The sequence below is a fragment of the Syngnathus leptorhynchus genome, chromosome 1, assembly GCF_054491065.1.
Source record: "Syngnathus leptorhynchus isolate UIUO chromosome 1, UIUO_Slep, whole genome shotgun sequence".
Lineage (NCBI taxonomy): Eukaryota > Metazoa > Chordata > Actinopteri > Syngnathiformes > Syngnathidae > Syngnathus > Syngnathus leptorhynchus.
Window position 1 is genome coordinate 13,907,752 of NC_141195.1, and position 19,815 is coordinate 13,927,566.

The window sequence follows — 19,815 nt, forward strand, 5'->3', positions numbered from 1 at the left end:
ACACAACATAGTGCCAGGAAGATTCCTTTTGTCATTCCATTTGTTCTGCAAGCAAACAGCCTCATTTCTCTGCCTCGGTTTCTGTCAGTATGTGTGTGTGTGCGCCTATGCGCATGTGTGTGTATCCTTCTCCCATCTCTGTCAAGGTGTCTATTGATCATTACGCCAGCCTCAGATCTATTCATACAAATGGGCTCCATTACTGTCTAATCAACACTGATGGTTGGAGATGAGCAGTGTGACAGCTCATCATAAAAGGGTGGCAGCGGTGCGCCCTGGGGGTGCTACACTTGTTCATAGCACCCACAATGAGAAAGGTCAAGTCACCAAGTTTCTGTTTGGTGGAGTTTGTGTGGGTTTTTACACCGCCTCCACTGTAGCTCTTGCTAAACATCAAATTTCATCTGCCTGTTCATTCATCAGCCGTAGTACAATGAGGGCATGGAACACACAAAGTGAAAGCTGTCAAGCCAAAGATCGATTGAAAATTAAGTTGAGATGCATTTTGGAGCTGCAGCACTGTGAACTATTGGTTAGCATGGCAGCCTCACACTCCTTATGACATCAGGGAAGTAAAACTTGACTTTTCCTGCGTTTGCATATTCTTACTGTACTTGTGTGGCATTTCACCACATACTCCGGCTTTCTCTCACCTTCCAAAAACATGCATGAAGACTATAAATTGTTCATCAATATGAATGCTTGTAGATCTCTACATATGTGCCTTACCAAGTGGCTGGCAACCAGTACACGTCTTTGGCCCAAAGTCAACTGAGAGGCTCCTAGTAAACGGATGCAGGGATACAGCAATATCCTGTATTGATTAAAGGACCATTGTGATTTTCAATTGATAAAAATAATGAATTAGTTCGGGCATGACTGATACACTTGATGGGCCCTCTAGTGCTGTCTGGCTACTGTTGATGCAGCTGTTGTGAAATCCGCTATATAAATGTACTTGTATTGTATTATAATATTGGTATCATTTGGGCATAACACTGTAAATGATAGCGGATGTGTGCGACTCCAACTTAACAGTTTGAATGTAAGTAGTTACCGCTGAACATAATGTGCTGGTAAAACAGGATTTTCATTCAATTGCAACCACATTGTCAGTTGTTTATTTTTTACTTGACCTTCATAAAGTATTTCAATGCCCGAAAAAACCCTAATCTTAGAAACCGTAAAAATAGTTTGAAACCCTCGCTGGAAAGCCTGACCCTAGTTTGAAAGCCCAGTTAGAAACCCTAATCTTAGAAACCCTAAAAGTAGTTTGAAACCCTCGCTGGAAACCCTAACCCTAGTTTTAAAACCTAGTTGGAGACCCTAACCATGTTTTAAAACCCTATTCGGAAACCCTAACCCTCGTTTGAAACCCTAATTAGGGATCCCAAAACTGGTCGGAAACCCTAGCCGGAAACCCTAACCCTAGTCTCAAAGCCCAGTTAGAAACCCTAATCTTGGAAACCCTAAAAGTAGTTTGAAACCCTCGCTGGAAACCCTAACCCTAGTTTTAAAACCTAGTTGGAGACCCTAACCATGTTTTAAAACCCTATTCGGAAACCCTAATCCTCGTTTGAAACCCTAATTAGGGATCCCAAAACTGGTCGGAAACCCTAGCCGGAAACCCTAACCCTAGTCTCAAAGCCCAGTTGGAAACCCTAATCTTGGAAACTCTAAAAGTAGTTTGAAACTCTCGCTGGAAACCCTAACCCTAGTTTTAAAACCTAGTTGGAGACCCTAACCATGTTTTAAAACCCTATTCGGAAACCCTAACCCTCGTTTGAAACCCTAATTAGGGATCCCAAAACTGGTCGGAAACCCTAGCGGGAAACCCTAACCCTAGTCTCAAAGCCCAGTTAGAAACCCTAATCTTAGAAACCCTAAAAGTAGTTTGAAACCCTCGCTGGAAACCCTAACCCTAGTTTTAAAATCTAGTTGGAGACCCTAACCATGTTTTAAAACCCTATTCGGAAACCCTAACCCTCGTTTGAAACCCTAATTAGGGATCCCAAAACTGGTCGGAAACCCTAGCCGTAAACCCTAACCCTAGTCTCAAAGCCCAGTTAGAAACCCTAATCTTGGAAACCCTAAAAGTAGTTTGAAACCCTCGCTGGAAACCCTAACCCTAGTTTTAAAACCTAGTTGGAGACCCTAACCATGTTTTAAAACCCTATTCGGAAACCCTAACCCTCGTTTGAAACCCTAATTAGGGATCCAAAAACTAGTCGGAAACCCTAGCCGTAAACCCTAACCCTAGTCTCAAAGCCCAGTTAGAAACCCTAATCTTGGAAACCCTAAAAGTAGTTTGAAACCCTCGCTGGAAACCCTAACCCTAATTTTAAAACCTAGTTGGAGACCCTAACCATGTTTTAAAACCCTATTCGGAAACCCTAACCCTCATTTGAAACCCTAATTAGGGATCCCAAAACTGGTCGGAAACCCTAGCCGGAAACCCTAACCCTAGTCTCAAAGCCCAGTTAGAAACCCTAATCTTGGAAACCCTAAAAGTAGTTTGAAACCCTGGCTGGAAACCCTAACCCTAGTTTTAAAACCTAGTTGGAGACCCTAACCATGTTTTAAAACCCTATTCGGAAACCCTAACCCTCGTTTGAAACCCTAATTAGGGATCCCAAAACTGGTCGGAAACCCTAGCGGGAAACCCTAACCCTAGTCTCAAAGCCCAGTTAGAAACCCTAATCTTGGAAACCCTAAAAGTAGTTTGAAACCCTGGCTGGAAACCCCAACCCTAGTTTTAAAACCTAGTTGGAGACCCTAACCATGTTTTAAAACCCTATTCGGAAACCCTAACCCTCGTTTGAAACCCTAATTAGGGATCCCAAAACTGGTCGGAAACCCTAGCGGGAAACCCTAACCCTAGTCTCAAAGCCCTGTTAGAAACCCTAATCTTGGAAACCCTAAAAGTAGTTTGAAACCCTGGCTGAAAACCCTAACCCTAGTTTTAAAACTTAGTTGGAGACCCTAACCATGTTTTAAAACCCTATTCGGAAACCCTAACCCTCGTTTAAAACCCTAATTAGGGATCCCTAAACTAGTCGGAAACCCTAGCCGTAAACCCTAACCCTAGTCTCAAAGCCCAGTTAGAAACCCTAATCTTGGAAACCCTAAAAGTAGTTTGAAACCCTCGCTGGAAACCCTAACCCTAGTTTTAAAACCTAGTTGGAAACCCTAACCATGTTTTAAAACCCTATTCGGAAACCCTAACCCTCGTTTGAAACCCTAATTAGGGATCCCAAAACTGGTCGGAAACCCTAGCCGGAAACCCTAACCCTAGTCTCAAAGCCCAGTTAGAAACCCTAATCTTGGAAACCCTAAAAATAGTTTGAAAACCTGGCTGGAAACCCTAACCCTAGTTTTAAAACCTAGTTGGAGACCCTAACCATGTTTTAAAACCCTATTCGGAAACCCTAACCCTCGTTTGAAACCCTAATTAGGGATCCCAAAACTGGTCGGAAACCTTAGCCGGAAACCCTAACCCTAGTCTCAAAGCCCAGTTAGAAACCCTAATCTTGGAAACCCTAAAAGTAGTTTGAAACCCTCGCTGAAAACCCTAACCCTAGTTTTAAAACCTAGTTGGAGACCCTAACCATGTTTTAAAACCCTATTCGAAAACCCTAACCCTCGTTTGAAACCCTAATTAGGGACCCCAAAACTGGTCGGAAACCCTAGCCGGAAACCCTAACCCTAGTCTCAAAGCCCAGTTAGAAACCCTAATCTTGGAAACCCTAAAAGTAGTTTGAAACCCTCGCTGGAAACCCTAACCCTAGTTTTAAAACCTAGTTGGAGACCCTAACCATGTTTTAAAACCCTATTCGGAAACCCTAACCCTCGTTTGAAACCCTAATTAGGGATCCAAAAACTAGTCGGAAACCCTAGCCGTAAACCCTAACCCTAGTCTCAAAGCCCAGTTAGAAACCCTAATCTTGGAAACCCTAAAAGTAGTTTGAAACTCTCGCTGGAAACCCTAACCCTAGTTTTAAAACCTAGTTGGAGACCCTAACCATGTTTTAAAACCCTATTCGGAAACCCTAACCCTCGTTTGAAACCCTAATTAGGGATCCCAAAACTGGTCGGAAACCCTAGCGGGAAACCCTAACCCTAGTCTCAAAGCCCAGTTAGAAACCCTAATCTTAGAAACCCTAAAAGTAGTTTGAAACCCTCGCTGGAAACCCTAACCCTAGTTTTAAAATCTAGTTGGAGACCCTAACCATGTTTTAAAACCCTATTCGGAAACCCTAACCCTCGTTTGAAACCCTAATTAGGGATCCCAAAACTGGTCGGAAACCCTAGCCGTAAACCCTAACCCTAGTCTCAAAGCCCAGTTAGAAACCCTAATCTTGGAAACCCTAAAAGTAGTTTGAAACCCTCGCTGGAAACCCTAACCCTAGTTTTAAAACCTAGTTGGAGACCCTAACCATGTTTTAAAACCCTATTCGGAAACCCTAACCCTCGTTTGAAACCCTAATTAGGGATCCAAAAACTAGTCGGAAACCCTAGCCGTAAACCCTAACCCTAGTCTCAAAGCCCAGTTAGAAACCCTAATCTTGGAAACCCTAAAAGTAGTTTGAAACCCTCGCTGGAAACCCTAACCCTAATTTTAAAACCTAGTTGGAGACCCTAACCATGTTTTAAAACCCTATTCGGAAACCCTAACCCTCATTTGAAACCCTAATTAGGGATCCCAAAACTGGTCGGAAACCCTAGCCGGAAACCCTAACCCTAGTCTCAAAGCCCAGTTAGAAACCCTAATCTTGGAAACCCTAAAAGTAGTTTGAAACCCTGGCTGGAAACCCTAACCCTAGTTTTAAAACCTAGTTGGAGACCCTAACCATGTTTTAAAACCCTATTCGGAAACCCTAACCCTCGTTTGAAACCCTAATTAGGGATCCCAAAACTGGTCGGAAACCCTAGTGGGAAACCCTAACCCTAGTCTCAAAGCCCAGTTAGAAACCCTAATCTTGGAAACCCTAAAAGTAGTTTGAAACCCTGGCTGGAAACCCCAACCCTAGTTTTAAAACCTAGTTGGAGACCCTAACCATGTTTTAAAACCCTATTCGGAAACCCTAACCCTCGTTTGAAACCCTAATTAGGGATCCCAAAACTGGTCGGAAACCCTAGCGGGAAACCCTAACCCTAGTCTCAAAGCCCAGTTAGAAACCCTAATCTTGGAAACCCTAAAAGTAGTTTGAAACCCTGGCTGAAAACCCTAACCCTAGTTTTAAAACTTAGTTGGAGACCCTAACCATGTTTTAAAACCCTATTCGGAAACCCTAACCCTCGTTTAAAACCCTAATTAGGGATCCCTAAACTAGTCGGAAACCCTAGCCGTAAACCCTAACCCTAGTCTCAAAGCCCAGTTAGAAACCCTAATCTTGGAAACCCTAAAAGTAGTTTGAAACCCTCGCTGGAAACCCTAACCCTAGTTTTAAAACCTAGTTGGAAACCCTAACCATGTTTTAAAACCCTATTCGGAAACCCTAACCCTCGTTTGAAACCCTAATTAGGGATCCCAAAACTGGTCGGAAACCCTAGCCGGAAACCCTAACCCTAGTCTCAAAGCCCAGTTAGAAACCCTAATCTTGGAAACCCTAAAAATAGTTTGAAAACCTGGCTGGAAACCCTAACCCTAGTTTTAAAACCTAGTTGGAGACCCTAACCATGTTTTAAAACCCTATTCGGAAACCCTAACCCTCGTTTGAAACCCTAATTAGGGATCCCAAAACTGGTCGGAAACCTTAGCCGGAAACCCTAACCCTAGTCTCAAAGCCCAGTTAGAAACCCTAATCTTGGAAACCCTAAAAGTAGTTTGAAACCCTCGCTGAAAACCCTAACCCTAGTTTTAAAACCTAGTTGGAGACCCTAACCATGTTTTAAAACCCTATTCGAAAACCCTAACCCTCGTTTGAAACCCTAATTAGGGATCCCAAAACTGGTCGGAAACCCTAGCCGGAAACCCTAACCCTAGTCTCAAAGCCCAGTTAGAAACCCTAATATTGGAAACCCTAAAAATAATTTGAAACCCTGGCTGGAAACCCTAACCCTAGTTTTAAAACCTAGTTGGAGACCCTAACCATGTTTTAAAACCCTATTCGGAAACCCTAACCCTCGTTTGAAACCCTAATTAGGGATCCCAAAACTGGTCGGAAACCTTAGCCGGAAACCCTAACCCTAGTCTCAAAGCCCAGTTAGAAACCCTAATCTTGGAAACCCTAAAAGTAGTTTGAAACCCTCGCTGGAAACCCTAACCCTAGTTTTAAAACCTAGTTGGAGACCCTAACCATGTTTTAAAACCCTATTCGGAAACCCTAACCCTCGTTTGAAATCCTAATTAGGGATCCCAAAACTGGTCGGAAACCCTAGCGGGAAACCATAACCCTAGTCTCAAAGCCCAGTTAGAAACCCTAATCTTGGAAACCCTAAAAGTAATTTGAAACCCTGGCTAAAAAACCCTAACCCTAGTTTTAAAACCTAGTTGGAGACCCTAACCATGTTTTAAAACCCTATTCGGAAACCCTAACCCTCGTTTGAAACCCTAATTAGGGATCCCAAAACTGGTCGGAAACCTTAGCCGGAAACCCTTACCCTAGTCTCAAAGCCCAGTTAGAAACCCTAATCTTGGAAACCCTAAAAGTAGTTTGAAACCCTGGCTGGAAACCCTAACCCTAGTTTTAAAACCTAGTTGGAGACCCTAACCATGTTTTAAAACCCTATTCGGGAACCCTAACCCTCATTTGAAACCCTAATTAGGGATCCCAAAACTGGTCGGAAACCCTAACCCTAGTCTCAAAGCCCAGTTAGAAACCCTAATCTTGGAAACCCTAAAAGTAGTTTGAAACCCTCGCTGGAAACCCTAACCCTAGTTTTAAAACCTAGTTGGAGACCCTAACCATGTTTTAAAACCCTATTCGGAAACCCTAACCCTCGTTTGAAACCCTAATTAGGGATCTCAAAACTGGTCGGAAACCCTAGCCGAAAACCCTAACCCTAGTCTCAAAGCCCAGTTAGAAACCCTAATCTTGGAAACCCTAAAAGTAGTTTGAAACCCTCGCTGGAAACCCTAACCCTAGTTTTAAAACCTAGTTGGAGACCCTAACCATGTTTTAAAACCCTATTCGGAAACCCTAACCCTCGTTTGAAACCCTAATTAGGGATCCCAAAACTGGTCGGAAACCCTAGCGGGAAACCCTAACCCTAGTCTCAAAGCCCAGTTAGAAACCCTAATCTTGGAAACCCTAAAAGTAGTTTGAAACCCTGGCTGGAAACCCTAACCCTAGTTTTAAAACCTAGTTGGAGACCCTAACCATGTTTTAAAACCCTATTCGGAAACCCTAACCCTCGTTTGAAACCCTAATTAGGGATCCCAAAACTGGTCGGAAACCCTAGCGGGAAACCCTAACCCTAGTCTCAAAGCCCAGTTAGAAACCCTAATCTTAGAAACCCTAAAAGTAGTTTGAAACCCTCGCTGGAAACCCTAACCCTAGTTTTAAAATCTAGTTGGAGACCCTAACTATGTTTTATAACCCTATTCGGAAACCCTAACCCTCGTTTGAAACCCTAATTAGGGATCCCAAAACTGGTCGGAAACCCTAGCCGTAAACCCTAACCCTAGTCTCAAAGCCCAGTTAGAAACCCTAATCTTGGAAACCCTAAAAGTAGTTTGAAACCCTCGCTGGAAACCCTAACCCTAGTTTTAAAACCTAGTTGGAGACCCTAACCATGTTTTAAAACCCTATTCGGAAACCCTAACCCTCGTTTGAAACCCTAATTAGGGATCCCAAAACTGGTCGGAAACCCTAGCGGGAAACCCTAACCCTAGTCTCAAAGCCCAGTTAGAAACCCTAATCTTGGAAACCCTAAAAGTAGTTTGAAACCCTCGCTGGAAACCCTAACCCTAGTTTTAAAACCTAGTTGGAGACCCTAACCATGTTTTAAAACCCTATTCGGAAACCCTAACCCTCGTTTGAAACCCTAATTAGGGATCCCAAAACTGGTCGGAAACCTTAGCCGGAAACCCTAACCCTAGTCTCAAAGCCCAGTTAGAAACCCTAATCTTGGAAACCCTAAAAGTAGTTTGAAACCCTCGCTGAAAACCCTAACCCTAGTTTTAAAACCTAGTTGGAGACCCTAACCATGTTTTAAAACCCTATTCGAAAACCCTAACCCTCGTTTGAAACCCTAATTAGGGACCCCAAAACTGGTCGGAAACCCTAGCCGGAAACCCTAACCCTTGTCTCAAAGCCCAGTTAGAAACCCTAATCTTGGAAACCCTAAAAGTAGTTTGAAACCCTCGCTGGAAACCCTAACCCTAGTTTTAAAACCTAGTTGGAGACCCTAACCATGTTTTAAAACCCTATTCGGAAACCCTAACCCTCGTTTGAAACCCTAATTAGGGATCCCAAAACTGGTCGGAAACCCTAGCCGGAAACCCTAACCCTAGTCTCAAAGCCCAGTTAGAAACCCTAATATTGGAAACCCTAAAAATAGTTTGAAACCCTGGCTGGAAACCCTAACCCTAGTTTTAAAACCTAGTTGGAGATCCTAACCATGTTTTAAAACCCTATTCGGAAACCCTAACCCTCGTTTGAAACCCTAATTAGGGATCCCAAAACTGGTCGGAAACCCTAACCCTAGTCTCAAAGCCCAGTTAGAAACCCTAATCTTGGAAACCCTAAAAATAGTTTGAAAACCTGGCTGGAAACCCTAACCCTAGTTTTAAAACCTAGTTGGAGACCCTAACCATGTTTTAAAACCCTATTCGGAAACCCTAACCCTCGTTTGAAACCCTAATTAGGGATCCCAAAACTGGTCGGAAACCTTAGCCGGAAACCCTAACCCTAGTCTCAAAGCCCAGTTAGAAACCCTAATCTTGGAAACCCTAAAAGTAGTTTGAAACCCTCGCTGAAAACCCTAACCCTAGTTTTAAAACCTAGTTGGAGACCCTAACCATGTTTTAAAACCCTATTCGAAAACCCTAACCCTCGTTTGAAACCCTAATTAGGGATCCCAAAACTGGTCGGAAACCCTAGCCGGAAACCCTAACCCTAGTCTCAAAGCCCAGTTAGAAACCCTAATCTTGGAAACCCTAAAAATAATTTGAAACCCTGGCTGGAAACCCTAACCCTAGTTTTAAAACCTAGTTGGAGACCCTAACCATGTTTTAAAACCCTATTCGGAAACCCTAACCCTCGTTTGAAACCCTAATTAGGGATCCCAAAACTGGTCGGAAACCTTAGCCGGAAACCCTAACCCTAGTCTCAAAGCCCAGTTAGAAACCCTAATCTTGGAAACCCTAAAAGTAGTTTGAAACCCTCGCTGGAAACCCTAACCCTAGTTTTAAAACCTAGTTGGAGACCCTAACCATGTTTTAAAACCCTATTCGGAAACCCTAACCCTCGTTTGAAATCCTAATTAGGGATCCCAAAACTGGTCGGAAACCCTAGCGGGAAACCATAACCCTAGTCTCAAAGCCCAGTTAGAAACCCTAATCTTGGAAACCCTAAAAGTAATTTGAAACCCTGGCTAAAAAACCCTAACCCTAGTTTTAAAACCTAGTTGGAGACCCTAACCATGTTTTAAAACCCTATTCGGAAACCCTAACCCTCGTTTGAAACCCTAATTAGGGATCCCAAAACTGGTCGGAAACCTTAGCCGGAAACCCTTACCCTAGTCTCAAAGCCCAGTTAGAAACCCTAATCTTGGAAACCCTAAAAGTAGTTTGAAACCCTGGCTGGAAACCCTAACCCTAGTTTTAAAACCTAGTTGGAGACCCTAACCATGTTTTAAAACCCTATTCGGGAACCCTAACCCTCATTTGAAACCCTAATTAGGGATCCCAAAACTGGTCGGAAACCCTAACCCTAGTCTCAAAGCCCAGTTAGAAACCCTAATCTTGGAAACCCTAAAAGTAGTTTGAAACCCTCGCTGGAAACCCTAACCCTAGTTTTAAAACCTAGTTGGAGACCCTAACCATGTTTTAAAACCCTATTCGGAAACCCTAACCCTCGTTTGAAACCCTAATTAGGGATCTCAAAACTGGTCGGAAACCCTAGCCGAAAACCCTAACCCTAGTCTCAAAGCCCAGTTAGAAACCCTAATCTTGGAAACCCTAAAAGTAGTTTGAAACCCTCGCTGGAAACCCTAACCCTAGTTTTAAAACCTAGTTGGAGACCCTAACCATGTTTTAAAACCCTATTCGGAAACCCTAACCCTCGTTTGAAACCCTAATTAGGGATCCCAAAACTGGTCGGAAACCCTAGCGGGAAACCCTAACCCTAGTCTCAAAGCCCAGTTAGAAACCCTAATCTTGGAAACCCTAAAAGTAGTTTGAAACCCTGGCTGGAAACCCTAACCCTAGTTTTAAAACCTAGTTGGAGACCCTAACCATGTTTTAAAACCCTATTCGGAAACCCTAACCCTCGTTTGAAACCCTAATTAGGGATCCCAAAACTGGTCGGAAACCCTAGCGGGAAACCCTAACCCTAGTCTCAAAGCCCAGTTAGAAACCCTAATCTTAGAAACCCTAAAAGTAGTTTGAAACCCTCGCTGGAAACCCTAACCCTAGTTTTAAAATCTAGTTGGAGACCCTAACTATGTTTTATAACCCTATTCGGAAACCCTAACCCTCGTTTGAAACCCTAATTAGGGATCCCAAAACTGGTCGGAAACCCTAGCCGTAAACCCTAACCCTAGTCTCAAAGCCCAGTTAGAAACCCTAATCTTGGAAACCCTAAAAGTAGTTTGAAACCCTCGCTGGAAACCCTAACCCTAGTTTTAAAACCTAGTTGGAGACCCTAACCATGTTTTAAAACCCTATTCGGAAACCCTAACCCTCGTTTGAAACCCTAATTAGGGATCCCAAAACTGGTCGGAAACCCTAGCGGGAAACCCTAACCCTAGTCTCAAAGCCCAGTTAGAAACCCTAATCTTGGAAACCCTAAAAGTAGTTTGAAACCCTCGCTGGAAACCCTAACCCTAGTTTTAAAACCTAGTTGGAGACCCTAACCATGTTTTAAAACCCTATTCGGAAACCCTAACCCTCGTTTGAAACCCTAATTAGGGATCCCAAAACTGGTCGGAAACCTTAGCCGGAAACCCTAACCCTAGTCTCAAAGCCCAGTTAGAAACCCTAATCTTGGAAACCCTAAAAGTAGTTTGAAACCCTCGCTGAAAACCCTAACCCTAGTTTTAAAACCTAGTTGGAGACCCTAACCATGTTTTAAAACCCTATTCGAAAACCCTAACCCTCGTTTGAAACCCTAATTAGGGACCCCAAAACTGGTCGGAAACCCTAGCCGGAAACCCTAACCCTTGTCTCAAAGCCCAGTTAGAAACCCTAATCTTGGAAACCCTAAAAGTAGTTTGAAACCCTCGCTGGAAACCCTAACCCTAGTTTTAAAACCTAGTTGGAGACCCTAACCATGTTTTAAAACCCTATTCGGAAACCCTAACCCTCGTTTGAAACCCTAATTAGGGATCCCAAAACTGGTCGGAAACCCTAGCCGGAAACCCTAACCCTAGTCTCAAAGCCCAGTTAGAAACCCTAATATTGGAAACCCTAAAAATAGTTTGAAACCCTGGCTGGAAACCCTAACCCTAGTTTTAAAACCTAGTTGGAGATCCTAACCATGTTTTAAAACCCTATTCGGAAACCCTAACCCTCGTTTGAAACCCTAATTAGGGATCCCAAAACTGGTCGGAAACCCTAACCCTAGTCTCAAAGCCCAGTTAGAAACCCTAATCTTGGAAACCCTAAAAGTAGTTTGAAACCCTGGCTGGAAACCCTAACCCTAGTTTTAAAACCTAGTTGGAGACCCTAACCATGTTTTAAAACCCTATTCGGAAACCCTAACCCTCGTTTGAAACCCTAATTAGGGATCCCAAAACTGGTCGGAAACCCTAGCCGGAAACCCTAACCCTAGGCTCAAAGCCCAGTTGGAAACCCTAATCTTGGAAACCCTAAAAGTAGTTTGAAACCCTCGCTGGAAACCCTAACCCTAGTTTTAAAACCTAGTTGGAGACCCTAACCATGTTTTAAAACCCTATTCGAAAACCCTAACCCTCGTTTGAAACCTTAATTAGGGATCCCAAAACTGGCCGGAAACCCTAGCCGGAAACCCTAACCCTAGTTTCAAAGCCCAGTTAGAAACCCTAATCTTGGAAACCCTAAAAATAGTTTGAAACCCTGGCTGGAAACCCTAACCCTAGTTTTAAAACCTAGTTGGAGACCCTAACCATGTTTTAAAACCCTATTCGGAAACCCTAACCCTCGTTTGAAACCCTAATTAGGGATCCCAAAACTGGTCGGAAACCTTAGCCGGAAACCCTTACCCTAGTCTCAAAGCCCAGTTAGAAACCCTAATCTTGGAAACCCTAAAAGTAGTTTGAAACCCTGGCTGGAAACCCTAACCCTAGTTTTAAAACCTAGTTGGAGACCCTAACCATGTTTTAAAACCCTATTCGGAAACCCTAACCCTCGTTTGAAACCCTAATTAGGGATCCCAAAACTGGTCGGAAACCCTAACCCTAGTCTCAAAGCCCAGTTAGAAACCCTAATCTTGGAAACCCTAAAAGTAGTTTGAAACCCTCGCTGGAAACCCTAACCCTAGTTTTAAAACCTAGTTGGAGACCCTAACCATGTTTTAAAACCCTATTCGGAAACCCTAACCCTCGTTTGAAACCCTAATTAGGGATCCCAAAACTGGTCGGAAACCCTAGCGGGAAACCCTAACCCTAGTCTCAAAGCCCAGTTAGAAACCCTAATCTTGGAAACCCTAAAAGTAGTTTGAAACCCTGGCTGAAAACCCTAACCCTAGTTTTAAAACCTAGTTGGAGACCCTAACCATGTTTTAAAACCCTATTCGGAAACCCTTACCCTCGTTTGAAACCCTAATTAGGGATCCCAAAACTGGTCGGAAACCCTAGCCGGAAACCCTAACCCTAGTCTCAAAGCCCAGTTGGAAACCCTAATCTTGGAAACCCTAAAAGTAGTTTGAAACCCTCGCTGGAAACCCTAACCCTAGTTTTAAAACCTAGTTGGAGACCCTAACCATGTTTTAAAACCCTATTCGGAAACCCTAACCCTCGTTTGAAACCTTAATTAGGGATCCCAAAACTGGTCGGAAACCCTAGCGGGAAACCCTAACCCTAGTCTCAAAGCCCAGTTAGAAACCCTAATCTTGGAAACCCTAAAAGTAGTTTGAAACCCTGGCTGGAAACCCTAACCCTAGTTTTAAAACCTAGTTGGAGACCCTAACCATGTTTTAAAACCCTATTCGGAAACCCTAACCCTCGTTTGAAACCCTAAGTAGGGATCCCAAAACTGGTCGGAAACCCTAACCCTAGTCTCAAAGCCCAGTTAGAAACCCTAATCTTGGAAACCCTAAAAGTAGTTTGAAACCCTCGCTGGAAACCCTAACCCTAGTTTTAAAACCTAGTTGGAGACCCTTACCATGTTTTAAAACCCTATTCGGAAACCCTAACCCTCGTTTGAAACCCTAATTAGGGACCCCAAAACTGGTCGGAAACCCTAGCCGGAACCCTAGCCTATTCCAGCATTTGGCAAAAGGCCAGTTACAAACTGCATTGGTTGCTAGTTCATCAGAAATATTTCAGTATCTACTTTTTAACGGGATGTGTTTATGTGATTATATGATACTAATCTCGGTGTCTTATCTCCAGACATATAATGATCCAGAGCCAAAAAGTGCCCAGCAGACAAGCCAGCCCTCCCACCTGCTGCCCCCAAAGCAGCCCCTGTATAGTCCTCAGCCCTCGTCACCCTACCTGGGCCCATCGGGCTCCTTCCCCCTGTCGGACCTCCAGAGCTACGCGGGGCCGCCGCGCCACAGCCTGGCCTCCACTCTCAGCCAATCGCAGATGCTGCCACCCAGCATGAGTGCCTCGCCACCTGCTCCCTTCCAAATCAGCCCTCCCCTGCATCCCCATGCCCAGCTCTCCCTGCACCAGAGCTCCCTGCTCAACCAGCCAATCCGCATGCAACAGTCACAGCCAATCATCTCACACCAAATGGGACTCCAGGCGCCTTTGCATTCCCCACCTCTCAGCCAACAGGTGAGCAATGGCTTTCATATTAAGGTTAACTTACTGTCTGATCCTTTTTACTGTAGCAATTCAGTGAAGAACAGTGCTGCCTTGAAGTTGCTCCAAAAGTTGAACACTGTGGAATTTGTGACCATTAACTAAGCAGAGTGTCTGGGTACTTTTTTCCAGGGTGGTTCCATGTCATGGTAGTGTTAGTAATGAATGAGTCAAAATGCTTTTTTGGGTAGGTTTCTACTTCCTGCCTTTATACCACAATGTCCCATTGCAGTCCCATTTAAAGCATGACAATTTGTAACTTTTTGGACAGGACTTTGATTTGGATCTGCTCTGACCGGTGTCATGCATTTCAATCGGATCGCAAGCAGAGTGGATATACAGATTGCTATATTTGCGTATTGCACTATACTGTATTGTTGCCTGTCATCAAAAATTAGAACGTTCTAAATGAGTATTATGTTTTATTGAATTGCTGTATCTTAGCAGACTTGACTTAAGCTTGGTATTATTTTTGGGAATGTGTGTGTGGGGGGGAAACAGCAAACACCCGGAGAAAAAACAAATCACGCAAGGAACATGCAAACTCCACACAGAAAGGTAGATGAGCTAAACGATTGCAAACTCCATAAGAGAACTTTAGTTTTGAAAGTAGATCAAATAAAAACTTGACCGGTGTGACAGAATTCAAGGTGGCTGAACTTCAAGCTGCGTATATTATTTACAAATATTTTTGCTTTCCTTCCACATTTAATCAGTAACATTTCCAGCCTGATTTCACATTCATTTTTCCTAATGACATTTTTGACCCTCAGGGGTTTTCCCATATTCAGGCTGAGTACCAGAACAGTGTGGGTGGCTCACAGTCTCCAGGGGCCCCGAACCCAGTGCATGGCCAGAACCCAGACTGGGATAGTGAATACTGCAACAGGGATTGTGGACCCAACCCCTGCAGGTAGGTTCCACACAGCAGGTGTCACCAAATAAGAATTGCCAGGCTTTTTATTCATTTTCCGAATGATTTGCCATCACACGGCCAGACCTAAAACTCCATTCTTAAGACACTGTGATTTTCTTGTTTAAAGCAACCCAACTCCTCCGAAGTGACACACAGCAGCTGTATAACGTCATTACCATCTCTGACATCCAATTAACGCGGCCTGCGAGACATTCAAGCGGCTACAAGAGGCCTCTTGTCTTGTCTCTCACCTGAAACTCGGCTTGGTTATGCCAAGATGTGGAGGAGTGGAAAGTCGCTAGCTCCTCCACTTAGAGCCTATTCTCTAGCTGTATGTCAAATAGTATCATGCCTGAGTCAAATCACATTTGCTGCTCTTTGAGGCACACGGTCTGTTTGCTTGAATGTTCTCCTTCTCTGAATAGCTTGACGCTTTGAAGGGCCCTCTGTCTCTAGAACGATGGATTGAAGAAAGATTTTTGTGTTTGACACTTCAAGTTAGGAGTCTCATAAAATGTGAAAGATGAGCGTCAAGCTCACCTAGCAACCGATTCCATTAGCTATCACTTGTCAATCGGAAATCGCTGTCAAAGGTCAGTCATAAAGGTCCCCTTTATGAAGGCATTCATCCAGATTATTCTATTCTGAGGGCATTGAATCAGTAGCAACTGGAATGTTTTGCCTCTCATCCAAACAGCTTTCATCCGTTTATGCTCAAAGACCAGATAGACCCATTCGCACATCCTCTAAAGTAGAGGCATGCCCCAACCGAGAATGTTTTCACTCGTTTGCGATGCAAAAGAAAAGTCATACACAACACTTGTTGAATTTGCCATTTGACATGTGACTGATGGTGTAGCAGTTCAGCAGTTCTCATTCAGTGAAATGTGAGTGTCTCTTTATGTGCCTATGTTTTTTACCTGACATCCGTAGCAATATAAGTAGTATAGAAAATGGTTGGCTCCATATAATGATAGGTTTTGTGACTTTGTTCCAAGCCTTTGTGGAAACCTTAGCAACCAGCCGCAACAATGTGACAATATGTGCAATATGATATTCCAATGTTATAAGTACACCTGTACATATATTCAAATATTCTTTCCAATTTTACTGCAGCATAGTGTGAGCTGTGGCTAAATATGGTGACAGTATCTCAATGGCAGTATAATAATTCATCTGTTCAATGAATACCTCTGACATTGGTCGTAATGTTGTACGCTTACTGTACTTGTAGAACATACACTGATGTTCCCTCCATGTATGCATATATGAGGAGTGAGAAATGAGCATTGCATCTGTTCTTCTTCAGCAGTGGCATGGGAGCTCGGGACAAGCCTCTCTACCTCACTTGAAGTTGAAAGACCTCCACACGTGTGACTCCAGGGAGATTTCCAACCTAACATCATCAATATATCTGCTTCGACACCGTTTTGCTTTTTTCTTCTTCTTCGTCTTCTACCGGATTTTAAAAATCCCAAAGACTGCTCCAGCATCTTCACCTATTCGCCAAGCACTTAGATCAGCCACATGCCCGAGGCACTTTTTTCTCTCGCTCTCTCTCTTACGCTCTCTTACTCTCTCGCTCTCTTGCTCTCTCTCATCAGTGAACTTTTCTTTTTTTTCTTTTTTTTTTGCGGGGGCAGTGAGCTATGAGCTTCTGCCAGCATACTGGAGAGAAAGACAAAACAAATCTTATTTTGTTTTGAATTTTCTAGAGATGCTCTCCCTTTGCTTTCTCATCGGTGGAGTTGACATGCTCAAAGCATCATCAAAGAGTAAGGCTTTCCAAATTAGTCACCTCAACAGGGGGTGCATGTACTCCAGGACATTTTCAAGCTGGTAGCAAACACAAGATGTTTGCAAAATCCATCTTTTCTCTTAATGAAGGACTCTCTAATTTCCTTATTTCTCACAGAGATTGTAAATACCACCAAAAAACAGATCCTTCTTATGTGTGTATTTTCAGCAGCAGCCCCTTGCTGTCTTGAGTTTCTTTTCATTGAATTATGTGGTGAGGGAATACACACACTAAAAAAAATGTGTTACAAGCAAGAGAGGAGGAGGATGAGACCCAAAAAAAACCAATCGCCATCTCCCTGCCGATCGTAGGTAGCGCCGACTCTCGTCACGTGACCTCAGGATGTTACCGAAATACAGAGGTGGAAGATTTTAAACCCTTTTGATCCTCCTCCACCTCCCTTTTTTCCTAACACCACTTGTACAGGTGAATTCAACAAAAAAAAGAAGCTAAATGTGAAATGTTAACTAAAGAAAACAAACAGTGGGGTTTTGAAGTTTTGACTAGTTTTATTAGGTGTTTTAGAATTGTGTTCAACTCATCTTTATTATCTTTTGTGAAGAATTTTAAATACGATTTTTTGGTTTTCACTGTAGCAGGATTTAAGAGGAACGGACATCGGGGTATATAATTCAATTGTTTGTATAAAGCCTGCCAAATGTACTTCTTTGTCACCCTAGAGACCCATTTTGTTTTAATGAATATTGGTTTTACAAAAAAGCTCATTATATATCATTTGATTAGAAGGTTTCACATTGGTTTATGAATAATAAAGAAGTAACATGCTGGCTTTTTTCATCAGGGTGTATCATTATTATTATCCTATTATTTTCATCACTATATTATAAACGTGTTAGGTTTATAATAAATATAAATAAGTAACTTGCTAGCTTTTTTCATCAGGTGCATTATTATTATTGTTATTATTATTATTATTATTATTATTATTAATAGTATTATACTCATCATTATATCATAACACGGCTTTTAAAATTATTTTTCAGAAATTGTTGGTACAATACCACTGGACCAGCATTGGGTTAATTTTATGTCACAGATATTCCTTTGTTTTCTTTTTTGTCTGTAATAAAATGTCTAAAGTATTTGGAGCAACTCTGTTGGTGTCTTTGCATCCCAACATATACATTTCAAAAATTAGTGTACACAGCAACACTTAGACTTTGACCATTTTCTCAGTTGCTATGGTGCATTTCTTGAAAGGTTCTCAAAATTTGCTCAACAGTAAATGCAGTTCTTAAAACAATTTGTACAACTAACAAAATGTCAAAGATCCGTGGATCCCTTGCAAATGTTTCTTCCTTTCTTTCTTTCTCTCTCAAACTACTAAATTCATCTCTCAAAACCAAACATCTGTGTCATTGAACGTGTCAGTAAGTCTTTGTGTTACTGTTTAGGGATGAGGCTGTCAAGTAGCTTAGTAATGCTGTCAATATTACACTGAGTTTTGCTTGGATGTTCTGATGTAAAAGTGTGGCTTAAGATGACTACTTTTCTGAATTGTAACTTACATCTTCGTGTATGCGCAAGATTGCAAGAGTGGTCAGGATTCACACTGATGCTTTTATAGTTTGTCCTTCAATTTGATGACAAACCATCTCATAGTGATGCACATAGTGAGGAAATGACAGCACTAAGTAAAAAAACAACAAGCAAAAGTACAAACATGAACATAGCGCTGTCTACCTGGGGGAAATTGTATGTTTGTTTGCTATAAGATGTTATCTAACCAATATGCCATAAGCAATTGATAATGTCAGAGACTCAAGCCAGTTGTACACAATAATATCTGTAAAACCATTTACATTTTGTTCAGACAAATGAGATATGTATTTTTCAAGTGGGTAAATGACACTATGACATGAAAAGTTATTTTGACAATCTCAATTCTGATCAAGAAATGTACCAAAGCGACTGAAGGTAATTGTTAGTCTATTCTTACTGGCGTGGATGTGTGAATGTTTTGTCCAATGGATTGTTAGCTATAGTAAGATGGTGTAGCATTTTTGATGCATTTTTGCTTCCAACCCATCAGAAATAATCAATATCATTCCAAACAATATTTCTTTGCCACTGGTCATTTTTGTTTTTGATTAAAGTGAGATGATGAAACTCGTAGTTAATGCAGCCTTGCACAGCCTTTCACAGAACCACCCGAGGAGAAAAACATAAAACACTCACACACACATTGCCTTTTACTTTTGAATTTCACAGTTGGATTAAAAATCGAATGGAAATGTAATCTCTCTCGCTTGCTCACTCTCGTTCTCCCTCTCTGTTGATGATGGACAGGCAGTGCCCCCTACAGTTGATTTGAAAATAGCAAATAAATAAATAATGTTTGAGAAAATCAAAACAAAAATTTAAGCGTTTAAATAGATGTAATGCATTATTTTTATATTCCATTATTTTTTTCACTTCTTGCATAAGTCATTTGCAAGTTTTTCACAGGTTATAAAAAAAGTATCCCAAATATACTTAAAAGTGATGTTCATGATTACAAATACTTTTTTATGGATGAAGTCGAATGTGCTTTAATGCCCCAAAAACAAAATGAGAAGGATAAACATTTTATATAGCGCACAGCACAAGGGCAGCAAAATTGTCACGTTCATCTATCGCCATCTACTGGTAAAGTAGTGCATAGCATGAAACGAAAATGTAATTGGCCTGAAAGTGTTTGTGCCGTGAAAAAAAAAGTTTCTTTTAAAACCCATATCGCAACCAATGCGTTGCGTATAAGGAACGGCTGGATTTAGTTTAGACTGCTTTGGCACAACCTGCTGGTGAAATGGGGACCAAACAAGAGATACAGGCTGGACTGGTTGCCATGCACGCTCACCCAAATAACCTCCCGTGGAGTTTATGACTGGAGAGGCATCGACTCCTCTGGAGTCGGGGAAGCTTTGTCTGTATCTCAATTTTGACATAAAAAAAAAAAAGATACATTTCTTTGAAGCACTAT

General features: G+C 42.2%; 1 protein-coding gene across 3 annotated transcripts in view; it reads left to right on the forward strand.

Annotated features, from left to right (window-relative positions):
* LOC147062037 (TOX high mobility group box family member 2-like) overlaps positions 1-18,834 on the forward strand; it is a 119,575-nt gene extending 100,741 nt beyond the window's left edge. For all 3 annotated transcript variants that reach the window (XM_085927717.1, XM_085927699.1, XM_085927709.1), the window contains 3 exons: positions 13,699-14,091; positions 14,892-15,031; positions 16,344-18,834. In XM_085927717.1, coding sequence (XP_085783843.1) covers positions 13,699-14,091; positions 14,892-15,031; positions 16,344-16,386 — 576 coding nt within the window. In that variant the 3' untranslated portion in view covers positions 16,387-18,834. The remainder of the gene's footprint in view (positions 1-13,698; positions 14,092-14,891; positions 15,032-16,343) is intronic.
* The last annotated feature ends 981 nt before the right edge of the window (positions 18,835-19,815 follow it).